Below are 20,821 nucleotides of genomic sequence, written 5' to 3' on the forward strand. Positions count from 1 at the left end.
ACATTTGGGGGCTGATTCGTGAAAGTGATTTACAGTATAATCGTAAATCTCGAAAAACTACTCACTTCTAAATCTTTTGTAGTCATTTTTGTATTACTTTAGTATAAATACATGTTAATTTGGATTCATATGTTGTTTTTTTCTGACTTTATGTGAACGAAGAGACACAAATTCGCCCGTTTTCTCATTGGAAATAGGTAAATTTCAAAATATCACTGTCCTGGTCACAAAAGCAAAGTTTGTAGGGAATAATAGCCATTTTCTATACTTTTGAGGCATAAGCAATTAGGAAATAACTTACTACCCAGGAACAAAAATTGTGTTACATAAAGGCAGGGGTAAATTAGGCCTGGATTATGAAGTTAAGTTTGTAGTAACAACAATATATTTTCCACCTGTGTTGCCATATTCAGGGTTGGAAATAAAACTCCTTGCATAGCAGTTTGATCCATTCCTGGTTTTACTATGAGTTTAATAAGACACACCTCAACTGTGGGTAAAGAAGTGCCTAGTAATACCTGGAATGAGTGGACCTGCTATGCAATGGGAGTCTTATTTCCATCCTTGCTATTATACATTAATTTGCATTAAGGACATGGAATATTGTATCAAATCTCTCAAAGCTGTTGAAAAATGCAATTCTCTTTCACAAAGAGTACTTTAGCACTTCCAAACAATCGCATAGATGAAAAAATGTAATTAATACTTCAGCATGCTTTGTACATCTTTTCATGTCATGTGAATTTGTATTCGACGCAATACTACTTTTGAAATGTATTCGGTGGCTAAATGACCACGTTCGGATTCATTCATATAACAGAATTTATAAATGACTGTCAAAGAATATTTGTTTAGGTTTTATGAATGGATATCCAATCATAAACATGTTCATCCCAGGATTATTATTGATCTGAAAAGTTACTTTTTATTAATTATACAGACACGCATTTTCAAAAGTCTCTTGTTCAGTTGAAAGCAGAAATTCAAAGAAACAGATGTTTAAATTTGCATATCAGAAGAATCATCAGATTGTGAAAGTACTAAACCACATTCCATTCCTGTTTTAAAGACTCTCTGTTGCCTTCTGTCTTGCAGGTGGTCAGAGTGCTTCCCCTAAGAAGCCAGTGTGGATCCCTGCGGCCGGCGCTGGCATTCTCTCATTGTGATGAAGTGACAGCATGCTGCAGTAAAGGGAGGCTGGCGCTGGCCCATGTGCACACTTGGAGCTGCTTTTTAAAAAATTTTTATTGTTCTATATATTTTTTTTAAAAAAACTGTTCTCTAGAGGGGGAGCTCAGGCTCAGACTGCCATTCTTGGCTGGCTGGCTAGCTGGCAGGGACTGAGAGCTGGGAGGGTGAAGGACTTGCCTTGAATCATGGATCACCCGATCAGAGACAAGGAGACGGAGCGAGGGCAGAGGGCCAGCAAGGCGCTGCAGGGACGCAGCGGGCACCGGCCATCCAGCTCCACCACTTCCTCTGGGGTCCTCATGGTGGGGCCCAACTTTAGAGTGGGCAAGAAGATCGGCTGCGGCAACTTCGGGGAGCTCCGACTGGGTAAGGCGAGACATACAAGCCCTGTTAGACCTAGAGTCCGGGGGATTCCTATACAGTGCACTGTAAGATGAACAGTCACAGCAGCCTGGAACACACACGGTGTTGATGAGCGCGTGGAGTTAGTGCTTATCTATCCAGGTCATGGGCAAAATGTGGAGCTCTTTTCATTATTATACAGCTTGCAATATATTAAATTAAATATTATAAAAAGGTGTCTTGATCTTATGCCAACATCAGTAATGTTAAAAGCTTGTGTCAGTTAAAATATTGGAGCAAAATAAATATTTGTATATCATCAAACCGCTCATAAAACTGTACTTATGTGAACTACACAACTGCTTATTTCTTTAGCAGCTTGTTTCCGTGTTCTGCAACAGTGAAGCCACAAAGTTACAAGTTATTGCAGAAGTAAGCAGCACCAGTACTGAATTCTGTCTTTCTATTAGTACTTAAACTAGATGGAGGTCTGTGTTTCGGGATTGCCGATTTCAAACAGCAGGTTCTATGTAGTCAAGAGCAGTCCAGTAGAATTGCCACAAAGCTTGTTGGTCTTTGCCTGGCTGTGAGTGGACATTTTTTTTCACAAAGGCCATCTCAAAATGAAACGGTGATTTATGGATGTATACAACAGAAACTGGGTACTGTAGACACTGCATCTACTATTTAAAGGTCTTTTGATCGGAGTAAGGACATGCAATCAAAATAGAGAATTTATTTATTCCCTGATACAAACTGTATAGCTGTCTCCACTCACTGCATGAGGGTCCCTGACAATCGTAGCCCTCCAAGCCCCTCCCTTAATAACCCCAAAAAGAGAACTGAGAAGAAACAAAATCACTGTGCAGCATTGAATATGAAAGTGATTTGATGCTAGCTCTTAACACTCTTTCAACCCTACTTACATAATCCTAATTACCCATGCATTATCTGTAACAGTTTAATCCTATAGAGGGTCGCGGTGAGCTGGAGCCTAACCCAGCAGACACAGGGCGCAAGGCAGGACTACACCCAGGAGGAACGCCAGTCCATCGCAGGGCAATTAAGGGGCAATTTAGAGAGGCCAATCCACCTAGCCAGCATGTCTTTGGACTGTGGGAAGAAACCGGAGTACCTGGAGAAAACCCACGCGAACACGGGGAGAACATGCAAACTCCACACAGACAGACCCCTGAGGCCAGAATCGAACCCAGGACATCCTAATTATCTGCCAATTGATATAAGGAAATCTCCATCTTTTTGTCATATACAGTATTTGTTTTACATGCATCTAGAGAACTGCACATGCAATAAAGACAGTATTGACAGTTTCGGGGGGCATATGTTAAATGTATTAATTGAAAACCCATACATTTTACAGTGCAGTATGACAGTACGGAGAGATACAATGTTGAGAGGGATATAATGGAGCTAATAATTATCAGTCTATGCGATTAGTCAGAATTAGTTTTCTAGAAAAATAGCTTTAGAATTTACAATGGCTTATCGGGCCAACCCTAGTAAACAGATTATAATTATAAAGCAGAAATCTAGTTTGTCATCTACTGCCTGTTTTTAATCCTATACAACCAGTCACTTGAAACGATACACCAATGTCATGATGCAATGCTTATTGTTATACACAGGTCACAATATGTATTACGATACAGGTGATGGGCGACTTGTATGAAGCGTAATAAGATCAAATGATCATTTAAAGATGGATTATTTTGTCAAGGCAAATTAAATCAGTTCGGGAGAGTATTTATACCAACTATAAAACGTACTTTTGGTGAACTAAAATGAGCTATGTTGTGCTTTAGGTCTTGTCACATGGTACCGATGATATACCTCAAGCACACATTTCAAGGGACATGCTGTATGATTCCAGAATGTCTTTACCTGCATTGTAAACACAAAACTGGAATGTTAAGGAAACTACTGCAGTCAGCTTCTTTTGCTTTTGGAGGCTGTTTGGTTTGTGCCTTTCCTTTTATTACTGATCTCTCTTAATCTCCAGAACCGTATTGTAGCTGGAGAAAGAAAATAAAGAGAATAGATGCTGTCTGCCCCAGCGCAGGGTATCACACAGCTGTGTTTCAATCAAGTGGTTGTGATTAATGTGTAAATCACAAGAGCAAACCTCAGGTAATTTGATATGGTAATCCAGACCCCAGAGGGGACATACCGCCTAAGTATTGGACTTTCAGAGACTTTATATGCAGCTCTGTTGTATCTGTCACTTCAGTAGCTGCTGTGTTGCTGGTCTCTGAAAAGCTCTGTTACTATGAATAAAGAAGCTGTGAGGAATACTGTATCGAGTATTTCACCTATCGGACCTTTCCTTATACCCCAATATTATCTCTCTCTACATCAAATTGAGTGAAACACAAAAGAACTTGCTGTTCTTTCAAATGGTATAGATGGCCTGCTGTACAAAATGTGAATATTCTCAATTCTCCCGACTTGTATAACATGTTGAGCATAGAGACTTTAAAGCTTCAAAGCTATTTTCAAAATGGCTGTTCTAGTGCACTGTGGTTTGAGATCTGTCCTCTAGTCTAAATCACTGCAGGAAGTGGTTTAAAACAAAATCTACAGTAACAAGTGCTCTGGCTTTTTTCTGTTCCGTACCACATCATGGAGCATTATTGCTATGTTACCTGTTTGACATTGTGGGCAATAATCCTTACATTATCAGTGCACTAGAGCGGACATTTTGAAAACGGCTTTGAAACATACTTTAAAGTTGTAAGTGTAAAAAGCTGTCGATGTTAACGATGAAAATAAAAATGTACAGGCATGTTATTTAAGCAGTTGTAGCAACACGTGTAGCACTGTTTATTTGGAACCCCGCGATTCATTCTTTTTAAGCACTTATTTCAAAACACCTATTAAACCAGGTATGGAACGGTGCTCCAGGACTGGAGTTGCCTATCTCTGTTATACGGTATTGGGTGATTGAGTTATACAGCTTTTATAAAATACCTTGTATTAGCAAAGGCTTTTGGTAACAAGTGATTTTAAAACGTGTGCTGGGTACATTTTACCTTGACTGCTTTCCCCATACTGGAGGTAGTAGAATTCAAGTTGCGATGTGTCTGAGAGCTGGCCTGGAGAAGCTGCAGTCTCCTCACGGTTGCTCTATATCCAGGGGTTCACATAACTTTTATCATTAGGTTCTCATGTGTGTACCAGCAGAAATGGTTTGGTACGCACCAAAATTACAGGGGCATCAACCAAGTCGCTGTCTATCTCCCCCTCCTCCACTGACAGTTCAAACAATTGGGATGGCAGCATCAGAGACCACAGCAATAGTTTAAGTAGGAGTCCGGATTGCTGGTTATTACAATGTTTAACAAGTCATCATGCATTCTCTATTTATTTCAATATCCTACCACCATTTTGCCACCCTGGGGATTCAAAAGCAAAAACCCAAATACTTCATCGCTTTATTAGTGTTGTTGAACTTATTAGCTTGACGGTACAATGGTATTTATATAGGGATATACCTGAGGGCAGAAAATATGTTATTTTGAGTAAAATGGTTAAGTAAACGTATTTTTTTGCATGCGTACTTGCGTACCAGTTATGTGAACCCCTGTCTGTGCCTTTTCCAGGATTGGGAGCGTTCACTGGCATTGCTGTGGTTTACATGCAAAAATAAAGTCTCGCCTTTTTGGCACGCTATTTTGTTAGTACGTTTCCGGTAATTTGGGTTTACATGTAATTTTCTTGTAGGAGAAGTAATTTTCCTTCAAAATGCAAATGACCCTAATAATACAATACGAGAGGTATATTTAAATGGCTGTCAGTGTTCCATTTTGGCCTAGGAGACCTGCTGATATCATGCAGTTTTCTTAAACTGGGTCTACAAGAAGTTTTTAGGTTGTGGTGAAGAACCGCAAGTGCAGCCTGCTTCATTTGGCCACCAAAAAAGAGAAGGAAATGAAACAAAAACCCAGACCTATCTTTACACCGATTTTAAAAAATACCAACATTCCATAAGAGAGTGCTTTGCACTACCCATGCATTATGTGTTAAACAGAGCTAAAATCCAGTACTTGACATTGACATAAAAATCTACAGTAGGCTACCCTACTCGCCCACATTTCCCACTACATAATGTGTATATAATAATAATAATAAATACCTGAATCTGAATACCACAGGAATGGTGCAAGGCTTTCACCAGTAGAACTTGTTATATTTTTAGTTCTTATGGATCCAGTATACTGGTAGCCCATACGTTCAACAATTTCCTTAGCAGATGATGATCCACCTGTACATGTTTGTAACTTTTTTGTTCTGTGTCTTGCAGCAAGCTGATCTTAAGCCCCATATTTGTCTTTTTGAACAAATTGGAGCTAAACATTTTATTCATGTTTTTGTGAAACAAGACTAATTAGGTTCAGGAGATTTTACTTCAGCTCTACTGTGCATGGTCACCTTTTTTGTCATACTGATGACTCCTTTATAATATCAACAGTTTTTATAATATTACTGCAAACTAATGCAGTTGTGCAAAGTCTGATTTTAAATAACCTTTCTAGTCTACTGCTACTACTGTAGGTATCTGTATATTTAGTCTGGACTGTAGGCCCATTCTTGTCCATCGAATGCTTATTGAATTGTATGGTTCAGACAGAGTGCAGATTAAAGGCTGTGCCACCATGTTACAACTGATTTCATTTTTCTTTCTCATTTCCAGGTAAAAATCTGTACACAAACGAATACGTAGCCATCAAATTGGTAAGTAGCAACATGCTTCCATGTGTTAAATTGCTCTGTACTTCTAAAGCAGTGCAGAGGTGACGCAGTTAGTTGTTGTATGAAGCTTTATTCCACCGAGGTCAATGCACTGCTGTGGTTCACTCACTGTGTTTGCTTGAAGGTTATACTGGGGAGTCTCGCCTTTTGCCAACAGAAGCATACCATCGGTAAACTACTTCAGTGAAGTTCATTTTGTTGGGTAGCTGTACCAAATACATTTGCTGTCTCACTACAAATAAATACAGTAATTAACTGCTAATAAAATCATTGGAATAATTGGAATTTCTTTCATTTTAAACTCACTGCAGCCGCTCATTGAACAAGCCCTCCACTCAAAACTACAGAACGCTGTAGTAGAATAGGAAGGATCACTCCACTCAAAACAGCAGACCAGTGAACTAAACTACTGTAATATACAAATATGTATATATGTGCCCTATTTGTATTTATTTGTTTAGTGTTATTTAATAGTTACATATTGCTAAGAGTATGGATTGTGTAGTACAAACATACAATATGAAAACCCTCTACAGCATATTGCATGATTTTAAAAACACATGACAAACTATTATTTCAAAGTCCATTTTTACCTTGGTTGGTACCATGCCATTTGAAACGATAGCATTTACGATAGGACTAGCGAATTACCACAAGCTATTGTGTGTTGGCTTGCCCTTGTGGACTGCGTAACGCATCACATTTGCATTAATGATTCAGTTTCCACCTACTATCTATGAATACGCCATTGTAAAGCATCTAGTTTCTTATGCTGTATACTTTTGTATGGGTTTCATAAGAACAAGAACACTCAACCCAGGTCAGTACTGGGTTAAAGGTGAAGGTTCAGCTGACCCTTCATCCCAGTACTTGGTGTTAGTTTCACCTAAGATACTCCAGCAGCCCCCTGTAATTTTGAAATGCCCAATTCAAATGTTGGCTCACCGATTCAACCCAATTACAATAGGAGGGCAAAATATTAAAAAATTCCTAATGTAAATCCACATGCTGAACAAAAGCAATGGGCGTGTTACCTAGCTACTGAACCCTGGAGGTGAGGGCCCAATCCGAGTCTTGTCTTACCAGTAGTGCTTGCTGGAGTGCAATGAGGCAGATTAGACCCATATGATTTTCAATCCGATTCCTGCAGGAAGACCAAAGCAACCCTGGGTCCCCAGCAAACTGGAGTTAAACCACGCTTGCAGGACTCCTCCATCTCTCCAGTAGATGCTGTGTTTTTTACTGGAAGTGTAGCTTAATAATGCAGTACTTCTAAGTGTATTGCACTATTAAGCAGGCACTGATTTGTGACGGCCTGCCACTAAACTGGTGTTAAGAGCACTGTAGTTGCTCTCAACAGGGCATGTGTTTTGTAAAACATATGAACCTCCAAATGATCTAATTGAGGCAACTGGGTTTGTTGAAAATTGCATAATGTGACGGATGTAGAATAATAGAAGGAGTGAATTACAACATAAAAAACCCTTTAGGGATTCTGCAACATTATGCATTATACAGGACTGCAGCAATAGTGTAGCAAACATTCTGTAAAATAAGAACATTGAAATGAAGTTCTAATATGAATGCTTTTTCAAATGAATTAAAGGTGCTGAGGACTTGGGGTGAAGAGTGTTAAACTTTCTCATAGGTTAAACTGTGCCTTGAAAAATCAAAATAAACTAATAAACCCTTTCTAAAACAGTTTTTTTGGGGGGAGGGGGAGTGTTTCATATGGAGGCAATTTAATTTATCTAAATTGTCTTTAAAAAACCCCTTAGTTATTTTTTTAATAGGGCCCAGTGTTTCCATTATAAAAGTTTCCCACAGTAAATGCATAGCAAAGTGTAATAAAGCAGTGAACACATTAAAGCACAGAGAGTCATGGTAAAGCATATTAAAAAACATGAAGAACCATGGGTAACTGGTAAATAGTATAACCATGGGGAAAGCGTTACTGTGGGACTTCGTTATAGTCTGTTTAACTGTAATTTAAATGATTAACTCATGTATTATACGGAAGAATATGTATAATTCATAATGCTCTAAGTTATACTCACAAACTCATGATGTGAACTTATATGGTGTACGTGTCGAATCTTGCAGAACCTGGAAATTGCCACTGTAAAGTAAAAAACAATTAAAGATTTGTGAATTTCCCTTTTGCTTTTTGACTAAATTGATTTTACCATTTAAAAAAAAAAAAAAATAGCGTTTGGTTTCTCAGAAGGGAAAGTTAAATCAAAACTCAATACATCTGTAGTCACAGATCTGACAAGAGGAATACGTGTTTGATACAGTCTTGTGAAGCATTGAAACACTCTTGTGAAGGCCCACTAAGCCTGGTTGTCTATAAACACTTAGGTGTTAAGTACTTCCAATGAAATTTGGACTTGTAAAGCAGTACGAAAGCACACTGCTTTACACCACACAGTTTACACTGCAAACACTTGGGCTTGCTAAACTGTCTACTGAATCAAACCCATCATTGCACTTTATCTGTGTCATCAACTGTACTTTCAGTTTGAGAAGCACCGATATATAAACCAGTCCAACAAAACAGAAAGCATGTTGCTCGGTACTTGACTAACTTGAATGTATACTCTCAACACCCTTGATCAAGGGTTTTACTAAATTAACAATAATTTTGTACAATGACTGTGTTTAGATCGAAGCTACTGAAACTTTTCACCAGTTCTGTTATAAAATGGAAGACCTAATGAGTAACAAGAGGCCTGCCGTTCAGTTGTGTGGGAAGGGAGTAGATAAACCTGAAGTAAGTTAGACCTATTGATGTTGATTGCTGAGTTAGCTACCAGCTATGGAGAGTGGTGTGTTCGGTTTGTATGGAATTGCAGCTCCTGTGACACTAAAGTAGTCTGCTTCTGGTATGTTTGTTTCTTAATGCAGTTTTGTCCTCTTTTATAACTTTCCTAGCCTCGAGTTTCAGCACAGTAGGGCCTGGCGCTTCTGTGAGCCATGCTAGTGTCTTACTTAAACATGCATATCAATAAAATGTACATTAATAAAAAAAAAAGCTAAACAGCTGTTTGTTCAGGCATTAACCTTTTTGTAGCTTGTAGTGTTGTGCTGGAGAACCTGATTTGATATAAACCTGGACTTTATAATCAAGTTGTTTGCACTGAAACAACTATGCCGAAATACTCTTCAGGAAAGTCAGATTATCAGTCATTTCACCCACGGTTCCTATAACCAATAGCATTTAAATTGTTTTATCTATGAACCTGGCAGTCATTCAGTGTGATTTCTGTATAGATCTGTAACTGGCTTGGTGCTTGTGAGGTATATGTAGTCATCGACTGTGCTTGGTAATTACTGACACACCATGCAGAATTGTGACCTTTCAAATCTGTTGGCCATGCCTGCTCTATGGAATCCGGAAGCATAGACACTTTTTCAATTCTCCTACAAGCTTCAAGTGAGGTAGACACAACTAAATAAAATGATTAAATTTAATATGAGAAATAGAACACGGAACCACTCTGCATGCTCACAAAATATTATGATAACTACTATGACTACGAACACCATATGAAGCTGTAGACTCTTAGAAGAAGCTGGGATTTTATATTTTAGGGGGGTGCTTGCACTGTCTTCCCTGTATTGTATTAATTTATATATCAATTTATTTGATTTATTACCCTATTAAGTTTGTGTTGTCAGAGCAAAACACTTGATTTTTGTCTCCAATTAATTATTAGAAGGGTCTGGGAATTATGATCCAGAACAGAGTTGAGAAGGGCTGCTGTATTTTTAAATGAGAAGCACTTTGGCTTTATTATGAGATACATTAACATTTTTAGAAGTGCATATGTCTATATTTTCTCTACTTGTAATATGATGTACTTGGTATTTTTAGGAAAAATTAGCAGTGCGGCCACCATAAAGTGTTGATGGCCACAACAAAAAGTGTTTGAGGACCACTGGCCTACATCCCTAGGCACAACTGACAGTGGCTCTGCTCTGTGCCAGTAATGTTGAGAAGCTGTGGCAAACATGTTTATCATTTCTCCTCTTTCTTCTGCAGGAACCAATCAAGTCCCGGGCTCCACAGCTGCATCTAGAATACCGCTTTTATAAGCAGCTGGGCAGCACAGGTAAGAGGGAGTAGACTTTTCATTCTGTCATTGTTGATATTAGTCAGGGCCCAAGGCAGTTGTTACATTTTTAACCACTGCCAGATCCACAGGTGGTAATCTAGTATGTGTAGTACTGGAGTCTGTTAACATTTATAAATACTGTATACAGCTTTTTGTAAATTTATGAAATCTTTTTGGCTTTGTTCCCGACCTATAACAATTTGTTTAGTTTCAACCTGAAGGAAAGCTGATTTGTTTTGTCTGCTTTTGTTCTGCAGCAGGTTTACATGGAATGTTTTTTTTTTTTTTTTTTTTTGTGAAATACATGCTAGTATTTTAAGTATGCGGACATTGAAGAAAACAGAAATGAGTTAATAGCTTTTATTCAAAACTTGTAACAGTCTAGGTTCTTAGCAAGTCAAGCAAACATATTTTTGCTGTCAGTGTTCCGCCTTGCTTGCTAGCGGCCTAGCTAAGGAATGAGGATAGAGTGAAATGTCTCAATACTCCGTGCCTGGATTTGTCAGACTTCCTGTGATGCTGAGGCCTAGCGAAGCTGTAATTACAAGTGCCTGGCATTTCAATGTGGCAGTGCAGTAACTGTCATCCTTCTGGTGCTGCAGATCACACTGCCACACCCCGTAAACCTGGAATTGCAGCTGTCCATGGCTTTCCCTGACATGTCTGAGTGCTTGCAGTGAATCATATCCAGTGATGCAGAGGCTCTCTATGTCTGTTTGGTGACAAAGAGATTGCCTGGAGGTTCCATGGTAAAATCAACCACTTTACAAGAACATCCCCACCCTGAACTCTTCTGATTTCAACCAAGCTCAGTTTTAGTGGCATGTCTTTTTTAAATAACATTTTATTCTCATAAATGGTGGTAAATAATGAGCCAAGTTAAGGCATATGGAACATCTAGCCTACTTCTATGTACCAGAGCCAGTGGAACTTACCATGCTTTCAGTAATGTACCTTTGAGTCTGGAAATAGTTTAGATTAATGCTGTATTTTAGAAGTGGGCAGTTAAGTGATTTTATCCTCTAATTGCTCCCATTCTTTTGGCATGCTTATTCTCTACCTCAACATGTATTTACAGGTGTACAGTTGGCACCGCTTTATTAAATTAAACAAGAGGCAGTTGAGATAACCTTAGTCACATTTTTTTGTTTCTTAATTAAAAAAAATTAATCACATCACTTATGGTTAAATGTTAAATACATCATTTAAAGTTTTTTTTATTCCTAAATTAATCGCTGTTTTATTTCTACATGAAATGAAATCACATCACAAGACAAGACACCTGCGATGTTGACACGCCAACTTTCTTTGCAACAGCAGCCTGAGAAACCACAGGAGGAGACGCCTCCTCCTTCAAGAGTTCAGTGTGGTTTGTGCAGGTCACAGCGTAATCGCGTACTCAATGCACTGGGCTACGCGACCTGTCTTGCTCTGAAAAGCGATCACCGTTCATTATTTGAAAAATACTGTATCCCAATTAAACGAAGTGACTTCCCAATTAAACAACATAAATAGCACTGGGAGAACCATCTCCCAGAGTCGTATCCCATTTAACCAGAAATCCCGATTTTTATCAATATCCCAATTTAGGCAGCGCCAACTGAATTGGCAAGTTAACTGGCATAATAGATTTCAAGTCGCAATTTAACAAACAAGAAAACCTTAAATTGCCAGACTTCTTTAGCCCATTACAGCTATCTTTTGGTATGTATTTTTCACTTTGTGAAAGCTAATAAATGTGTTTCACAGTAGTTGGTTCTAGCAAGTAACAGGTGAGATGGTCCATGTGGTTTTATAATTAGTAAAAACCTGCCTCTCTGTACCCCAGGACCTCTATAAAGACCTATCCTTTTAATAAGGATCTAAAAATACTTTTTATGACCCACTTGCAGGTATTTGGCAAGAGGTAGACTAGACCAAAGGTTACCACAGACCAACAAAGTTAGGAACCGCCCAATTGGTGCAGGTCCAAAAGCCTTGATGAAATGCATTCATTTACATACTTGCTTTGGATTTATGAGAAAAGCAACTGCTACAGATTTGAAAGTGAACACTCCCCAGTAATTACGTAAAACCAAGCCAAGTCCACTACCTGTTAGGAAAGAAATTGACTTTCTTCATTGTTTATTGGAAACAGCAACGACTGATGGCCACTTGAACTGCCAAACAGCAGTTTCATAACCTTTTAAAACTGTACCCTCAAAATGGTCTACCCTGTTCTCCACTATGGTTGTGAATAAGGAGGCTGTGTGGTCTGGTGGTTAAAGAAAAGGGCTTGTAACCAGGAGGTCCCCAGTTCAAATCCTGGCTCAGCCATTGACTCCATTTTGTGACCCTGAGCAAGTCACTTAACCTCCTTGTGCTCTGTCTTTTGGGTGAGACGTTGTTGTAATTGACTCTGCAGCTGATGCATAGTTCACATAAAGGCGTCTGCTAAATAAACTAGTAATAAAAATAATTAACAGTTTGGTGTTTGGGTGGGGTTACCCTTGTCGTTTCCACTGCATTTGGTACCTAGGTACTTTTTTCAATATTTAAAAATATAACAAAATCCAATGACTAATACATTGTCAAAACGTTTTTCAGTGTCTTCAGAAAAAGACTTCTAGTCAATGTTATTTATTTCATTTTGTATTTCAAATATTCTTTTTTTTTCATTCCTTAATTAAAAAAATATATATATATAATCAGTTAACTCACTTTTTTTTTTTTACATAGCGACCTGCAGTTTTGTCTTTTTAAACAATACATAATTTGTAAATCACAAAGCTTTTAACTTTAACATCTGTTTAACAGGATCGGTAGTACACAACAGTATGACACTCCTGTTCCTATAAATCTGAATCTGTGAAACTTTGCATTGCATGTAATTTTGTTTGGTAACTGTAACCAGCTACGGATTCACTATTATGGATTGATTACAGTCCTCGGGAACCATTAACAGAAAACATAATAAAATATTAGTTTAAGAAAAATCTCAAATTTATTTCTAAACAAAAATACATACCTTTTGTTTCTGTTAATGTCTCATAGTTCCCAAATATTTTGATTTAAATATGTAATACGTGAACAATATGTTTGTGTAATCTTTTCCTACACTCCTGAATAAAGTTTGTGAAGTGGACATAGCCCTGGAGTAAAGGAGCAGTCAGTGAAATGGGTTTCTCCATGAAAAGGGTCAACAGTGGAAATCCTCAAGTTTTGAGAACTAGAACTGTCAGCAGAAATAAAAAGCAGTAGTCAACTTTGACAGACTCTGATTAGCACTAATCTTGGAATATTTTAGGTAGTGTTGTGCCGTCCACCATTAGGGCTTGTCAGGGTCTCTGAAACTAGAAAATAAATCGATACAGTTTCCTTTAAATCTTGTTGGCGCTCCCCTCTCATTCCTTTTTTTATAAGCAGCTTGTAAGTAGGCAGTTTTGTCCAGTTGTGTCATAAAAATGGTCAAGATGTCACCTGAATCATGGCATACTAATAGTTCATCATTAGCTAGTTTTAGAACGTACGAGTGTTTATAGTTACAGCTGAAAGTGTCTCATTGGCTGTATCAGTTCTTTGTACTGTAGCACTGAGACTAAGTCAGTGCTTGACAGAAGCTTTCTCTTTGTACTAACTCCTATTCACTTTGAAGTGTTAAATCTGCATGCCCCACTGTGCTGCATCGCTCCCCCTGCTCTTTCTTTGGCTCGATAGGAAGCTAATCAGGAGAAGGCCCTTCGGGGGCAAGAGAGGCACTCCCAGTCAGACCAGCTCTAATCATTCTTCAGAGCAGAAGCAAATCAATTATTTAGAGGCCTGGGCTACGAATCTGCTTCCCACTACAGGCGAGGTAACCTGACCTCACTTTTTAGCACACAGACAGATTGTGACATGCCATGCAAGTTAGCCCCTCAGTTCAGATGCTGAGTGCATTGTAAAACTGGGTAAGGTCCAGGGTTAGTGAAAACACCTTGATAACACTGTTACTACAATGCATCAGTCAAAACAGTGGGTGTAAGTTCAGCTGTAATGTTCAGACTGGTTCAAAATGTTAAGAAACAGCGCTAGAGCATTGGTGCTCACTTAAGTGTACTGTACTTCCTCAATATTAAAAAAAATACGCATTGTCTTTAACGCTAAGTGAGTGTTTCTGAATGTGGCAGTAAGAGTAATTCACTGTGGCAAACAGATTTTCTTCTAGTCTCTAGGGTTGGTACAGTTATTACAAATTATCCATTGTTATTAGATTCTTTACTTGTCTATAAAGCAGCAATTCATGCTTTATTTCCCAATGCTAATTTAGGCATAGTGTGCATTCTTGCACAGCTCCTGTCTTGTGGATTTAAAAACAGCATGGCTATGAGACAAGGAGGCAGTGTGACCATGTGGTTTGAGATGAGGAACAGGGAGGCAGTGTGACCATGTGTTTTGAGATGAACAGGGAGGCAGTGTGATCATGTGGTTTGAGAGGAACAGGGAGGCAGTGTGATCATGTGGTTTGAGAGGAACAGGGAGGCAGTGTGATCATGTGGTTTGAGAGGAACAGGGAGGCAGTGTGATCATGTGGTTTGAGAGGAACAGGGAGGCAGTGTGATCATGTGGTTTGAGAGGAACAGGGAGGCAGTGTGATCATGTGGTTTGAGAGGAACAGGGAGGCAGTGTGATCATGTGGTTTGAGAGGAACAGGGAGGCAGTGTGATCATGTGGTTTGAGAGGAACAGGGAGGCAGTGTGACCATGTGGTTTGAGATGAGGAACAGGGAGGCAGTGTGGCCTACAGGTTAGAGCTGAGAGACTGGGAGGCAGTGTGGTCTTGTAGTTAGAGCTGAGGGACCTTCAATGCAGCATTGCATCATGGTTAAAGCTGATGGACTGGGTGGAAGTGTGGCCTGATGATTCGGACTCAAGGACATGTGTTTATCACAGTGTTTCAGTGAGTGGAATGTGGGGATATCTTTGTAGTGGATAAGAATGAAGAAGATACAGTAGGAACACTACGTTCCACCTCCAGTCTGGTGAGCAACATGTGTTGCGCTTTGTATAATAACTAAAAAGCCTGTCCTTGTGATTTATGGGCATGCTGTTGAAACTGTGTTCCTGCCAGTGTTTGCTGAAGATTATTGCTGAATACTTGTTTCCCTTGACACATGGAAGGTGATAAGACAGGAGTTTGTGATATTGGGGGCATTGGAAAAAGGCCTTCCTTAAACCATCTGGCAGAGAACGAAACATTGGATTTATAACGCTAAATTGAATAATGCTTCCCTGTTTGAACAATTGCTTTATAGTTGTAGGCATGCCGCTCATTGTCCTGAAGTGCTTTTTCTTGAACTGGAATATAAGCCCTGGCTTGGCATAGCCAGAGATGGATTTCTGTATTTCTGAAAAATAAGGTTTATTAGAACATCGGTGGGCATCCGTAAACTTAAACCTTTTAAAAGTTTGGTTTATAATTAGTCGTATAGTTATAATTAGGGCAGTCAGTCACTACTGTGCGAAAGCTAATACTTATTTGTACCAGTGTGGAGTAGTGGTTAGGGCTCTGGACTCTTGACCGGAGGGTTGTGGGTTCAATCCCAGGTAGGGGACACTGCTGCTGTACCCTTGAGCAAGGTACTTTACCTAGATTGCTCCAGCAAAAAACCCAACTGTATAAATGGGTAATTGTATGTAAAAAATGTGTAAAAAATAATGTAATTGTATGTAAAAAATAATGTGATATCTTGTAACAATTGTAAATCGCCCTGGATAAGGGTGTCTGCTAAGAAATAAATAATAATAATAAAAACTTATGCAGCTCCAGTTGTAACTATTGCCCTTCAGGTACTTGAATGACATTGAGGTATCTAAAGGTGTTAACTTTGTCTTGTTCTAAAATATCACCACAACAGCTCATTAAAAGGATTCCCAGAATAGTTCTCTTATGAGAAACATGCTGCTGTGTGTGTTGATGAATGTTGTTTATCATTGGATTATGGGTTCATATTGGACCGATGAGCTCTTATTACAGGGAGTGCTGCATTGGCAAGGATAGTCAGCTGAGGATAGTTTCACTTTTTTGCGTTTCAGCCACTCGTACTGGTCAGGCACCCCACAAGGGGTTTCAGTAGCTTGATTGGCTGTGGATTGGTGGGTGAAACAAGTTGATTGACTTGACAGGGGGAACAGAGGTCGTTCATTGATCATTGTGGGTGGCAGTGGTGCGTCATTCAAATCGGGCATTTCAGATCAAAACGGAGACAAGGTATTTGATAAATTTGATCATAAAATAAAATTTGTATTAATATATTTTCATATAGAATCGTGATTTTTAGTCTTGGGACAAACATTCTCAGGTTTGAGTATTCTTTAAAAATACCACGATTTTTAAATAAACCCAGTAGCCCATCGAATGACCTAATTACCTGTACAGCAGAATGTGTGGTTTTCATTTCATACACCATTTATGTGTTGGTATTCTTTGCATGATATCTGTTTGGTACAGTCCTTTATAAATGATGTTCTATGAACAAACATTTCAAGCAGTGTTTGAATATTCAAATATTTGTCCTAGACTTAGATTTATGAATTTTCAATCTATAATAAAAACCACTAGCACTCAACGCTAAACGAGCATCTGCATTTTTGCACACAATTCAACAAGAGGGTTGAAAATGCAGACGCATCAGTGTGTCACTGTATGTGTGATTCCCTTGCCCTGCCTGGACCAGCTCTGTGTGTTAACGAGGGAATACCAGCAATGAGGCCTCATTTGTATTCACAGAGCACTGCTTTCCACACCGCGTGGTAGTAATGTTGGAGGGCGGGCGACACTACTGTATGTCCGCCCCCATACCAGCCACTTCTGCTTTGCTAATGTACCAAGCCCTGAAGTCGGTCTCCGAGAGGGATTTCTTTGTACTGGTTGCAGCTGGTTTGGTTTAGCTCAGTGCAGTCAGTCTGTTTTAAACAATTGTTGCCAGTATTGGGGCATCATTTTCAGTGCTTTACCCCCGGATTCCAGTTTATTTGAATGCAATCCAAACTGAGTCGAGGCACAAGGTGCAATATTTTTGGTGGTGATTCATTTAGTTTTAGAAAAAAGTAAATACGTCTTTTATGATTCAGAGGTCAAGCAATTTAAATTCCTGTTTTTTTGGGGGTTTTTTTAAACCCAATTTTGTAAATTGATTTGTTTTGAAATATATATTTAAAAAAAAAAAAGTAAGATTGACATGCCCTAATTAATATTACTGTTAAAGGGACTGTGAAAATTGCTAAAATAGTGAGTTCAGCAATAAACTGTCAAAATAAGAACAAAAACAATGGGCGTTAAAACATGATTCAGGATAATTGTGGTTTTTAGCCGATAACAGATGAATGAAAATTGTCAAATTCAAAGTGATGGCAAAGTAGATTTTGGTCTTTAGTTCGTCTTTGGAATAATTTACGTGTGCATTGTGCTTGGCAGGACTCCCAGACAAGTCCCTGCACGCCTCTGTGTGCAGCATGATGAAAGCAGAGTCTCGGGGTAGGAGTGTAACCTGGAGGGGGGGGACACTGAAGAACGCAGGAGGGGTTTCCCCGGTTGCCTCGGAATCCTTCCATTGTTGCCTTCGCCTCCAGGCTAAGACAGGGACTTTACACTCCAGCGAGATGCAGGATGTGACGTACTGTAGTTATATTGGTGGCCATAAATAAAATCTGCTGTGCTCTTGGTACAAACACTATAAAGCGCTCTCTCTCGCTCTCTCGCTCGCTCTCTCTCTGCTGTGCCACAATGCTGGCTTCATACCCCCCTGCTCTTTGTACTCTTTTTAGTGCGCCATAGAGATAAAAAGAAGTAGTGCAAATGGTAACTACAGCCCCTAAAGCTTCAGCAGTACATACAGTAGAAGAGGAGGCAGTATTCATGGCCTGCTTAAGTACAAAAAAGAAGCATGTAATTTCGACCCCCGAATTCAGTATCTTCTGTTAGAATGTAAACTGTGTTTTATTACTATTCCAGGGCAGCGTTTCTCAATGCGGCCACCAGAGGGACTGTGTGTGGCCACAGCAGACCCCCAACCCACCAGCAGCTTTTCTCACAAACAACCTTTCTGTCGCCTCTGTATTCTTAAAGCTTTAAGCACTACTTGTCAAAGATGCCTTGTCCAAATGTTTCTTTAGGACAGTAGTTAATTATTTTATTTTACCCACTGTGACTGGACACCACTGGTGACTGGTGAATGCACTTTGTGACACAGGGGATGCTCTATTTTTATTCAGACACATTTCACAATTTTAGATGTCGGTTGTTCTGTCTGGTAATGAGGCTGCAGGTTTAACCATAGCCACTGTCTGCTGAAATCTAGTTCTGCATTCTGCATACCCAGACTGGACCACTGACTCCTGCTTTTCATTCCCCTTCCTATTGTGTCTTTAAGGAATTCCAGAGCCAGTGTGACCTGAAACTCACCCCATTCACTCTGAGCTTTTTATTTTTTAGGGTCACGCTTCCGGCCTGCAGCAGGTCGCCTCACTAAAGCAAGAGCAATTGCTGTGGCTTAAAATTTTTGATCTCTTGAAGAGAGCATGTCAAGCCGATGTCTGGCCTTTGCAGAAACTAGAACTGAAGAGCTGATGTAATCAAAAAAATGTAAAGAGCACCACATTTGAGTAATTGCAATAAGAACCACTCACAGTGGTTGGAAACATCACAATAAGGTATACAAAACAAATGTAGGTGTGCTTACATACGCTGCCAAGTGTCTGAGCAGTCGTAAGAGGTGGATGATAAAATTGAAGACATTTTACTAGGTGGTGATCTCAGATGATGATTTGGGATTGAGTCAGCAGTGCAGTCATGCACAGCCCCCACACATGGCAGGCAGTAATTACCCTATGATCTGTGTAATCGGAGCTGGATTGTGGCTCATCTGCTTCTGTGGATAGTTACAGTAGGAGCATTCACACCACAGACAGCCCGTTTTTAATATTTTTCCAGTTGAAAGTATCCTTTAATCCCTAAAGCGTAGCTAAACACTAAAGGTGTAAACTCCATGAGGTAAAATACCTTCTAGCCTCAGTACTTTCAGACAGTCATTATCTTGCCTGTGTAAAAATCTGTTTGGATGAATTACCCTTTTGCAGGTCCTTTTTAGATGGGAAGAGGCTTTCACAGCAGGGAATGTGACGATTTTGGGCTGTTTTTCATTCTTTTTATTCAGCAGTCGTAGTGTGAGAACACCCCTGTGTGCTTCTAAATGCAAATCTGACAATGAAACCAATATCCTGCTGGTTGTGTTTTTTGTCTTCAAAGCAGTAATTGCTAGCAATGCTATTTTAACACTTAAAATTCACAAGGCTGTTCATTTTTTGGTGCACTGCATTCAGAAATGGCGGCTGGCAGAGTTGAAAGGTTATATTGTCTTGATTTTAACTCGATGGCAAATATCATAAAATAGGAACAATAAACACATGACATTTGAAGCGACTAGCTTTTTTAAGAAGTCTGCTTGGCCTGCAGTGATGTAGTACTGTACCTCAGGATGTGATTGTTTGTTTAAACTGTTCTGTCAGAGAAAGAAGTACAAGTGAAACTTTATAAAACTGCAGTTGTTGTGGCATTCAGCTAGCCATCCCCCTGTTCTCTTCTGACATTCACCTCCTTGGACGACATGGTCCATTTATTGTACTAATGATGGTGTATTATATAGGCAGCAGATGGTACAAAATTGCTCCTGATGTCAAGGCAATTCTTCTGTTGTGCATCACTTGTGTTAATCCACCTATCACCATGCAGGTTATTCAAGTTTAACTTTTTTTGTTTTGAGGCTATTGTAAGATTTACAGTATTGCCAAGATTAAACTTTTGGATGTTGCAATTGAATCTAATGTTTCTGTGTAGCATTATTAATCATGAGAAATGTAAGTAGCAGTCTAATCACTGGGTCGAACCAATGCAGGGCCGTCTGCTCCCTGACAGCTACAGAAAACACAGATAGTGCTGGCTGAATCTTAAACAGGTCAGATAGCATGTCATCTCAGCATTACATTCACAACTGCTACTGAAGTTTATTCATTTTGAAGGTTATTTCTTTTGTAAGCCCTTGGATTTGCCACTTAAATAGTTTTTCTTTTAGCTGATCAGCTATGCCTGCCAAAGAGACTTTTAGAAGGAGAATGTTTAGTTCTTTATCTACTGATTCCCACTTTTGAATGCAGGAGACAGAGCGCAGGCCCTGATTACCTGAGTGCAAATGGCTTGGTTTCCTGTGAAGGGAAATCAGGGCTATCATTTCCATATTAAACAGCACAGGTCTGTGTATGCTTTTGAATGGCTCAGTGCTCATAGTGGGCTTGAACACACACACACACACACACACACACACACAGACAGGTGTGATGATCTAGGATAAAGGTGCTATTAATTTAGATTTTTAAAATGTTGTGAATTAA

The 20,821-nt window shown here is 39.3% G+C and overlaps 1 protein-coding gene across 5 annotated transcripts in view; it reads left to right on the top strand.

The window, feature by feature from the left end:
* LOC117429444 (casein kinase I) overlaps positions 1–20,821 on the top strand; it is a 72,622-nt gene that overhangs the window by 25,450 nt on the left and 26,351 nt on the right. For all 5 annotated transcript variants that reach the window (XM_034048893.3, XM_058998499.1, XM_034048894.3 and 2 more), the window contains exons 2-4: positions 1,096–1,557; positions 6,245–6,285; positions 10,349–10,418. In XM_034048893.3, the coding sequence (XP_033904784.1) occupies positions 1,377–1,557; positions 6,245–6,285; positions 10,349–10,418 (292 nt within the window). In that variant the 5' untranslated portion in view covers positions 1,096–1,376. The remainder of the gene's footprint in view (positions 1–1,095; positions 1,558–6,244; positions 6,286–10,348; positions 10,419–20,821) is intronic.

Source organism: Acipenser ruthenus, chromosome 24, assembly GCF_902713425.1.
Source record: "Acipenser ruthenus chromosome 24, fAciRut3.2 maternal haplotype, whole genome shotgun sequence".
Lineage (NCBI taxonomy): Eukaryota > Metazoa > Chordata > Actinopteri > Acipenseriformes > Acipenseridae > Acipenser > Acipenser ruthenus.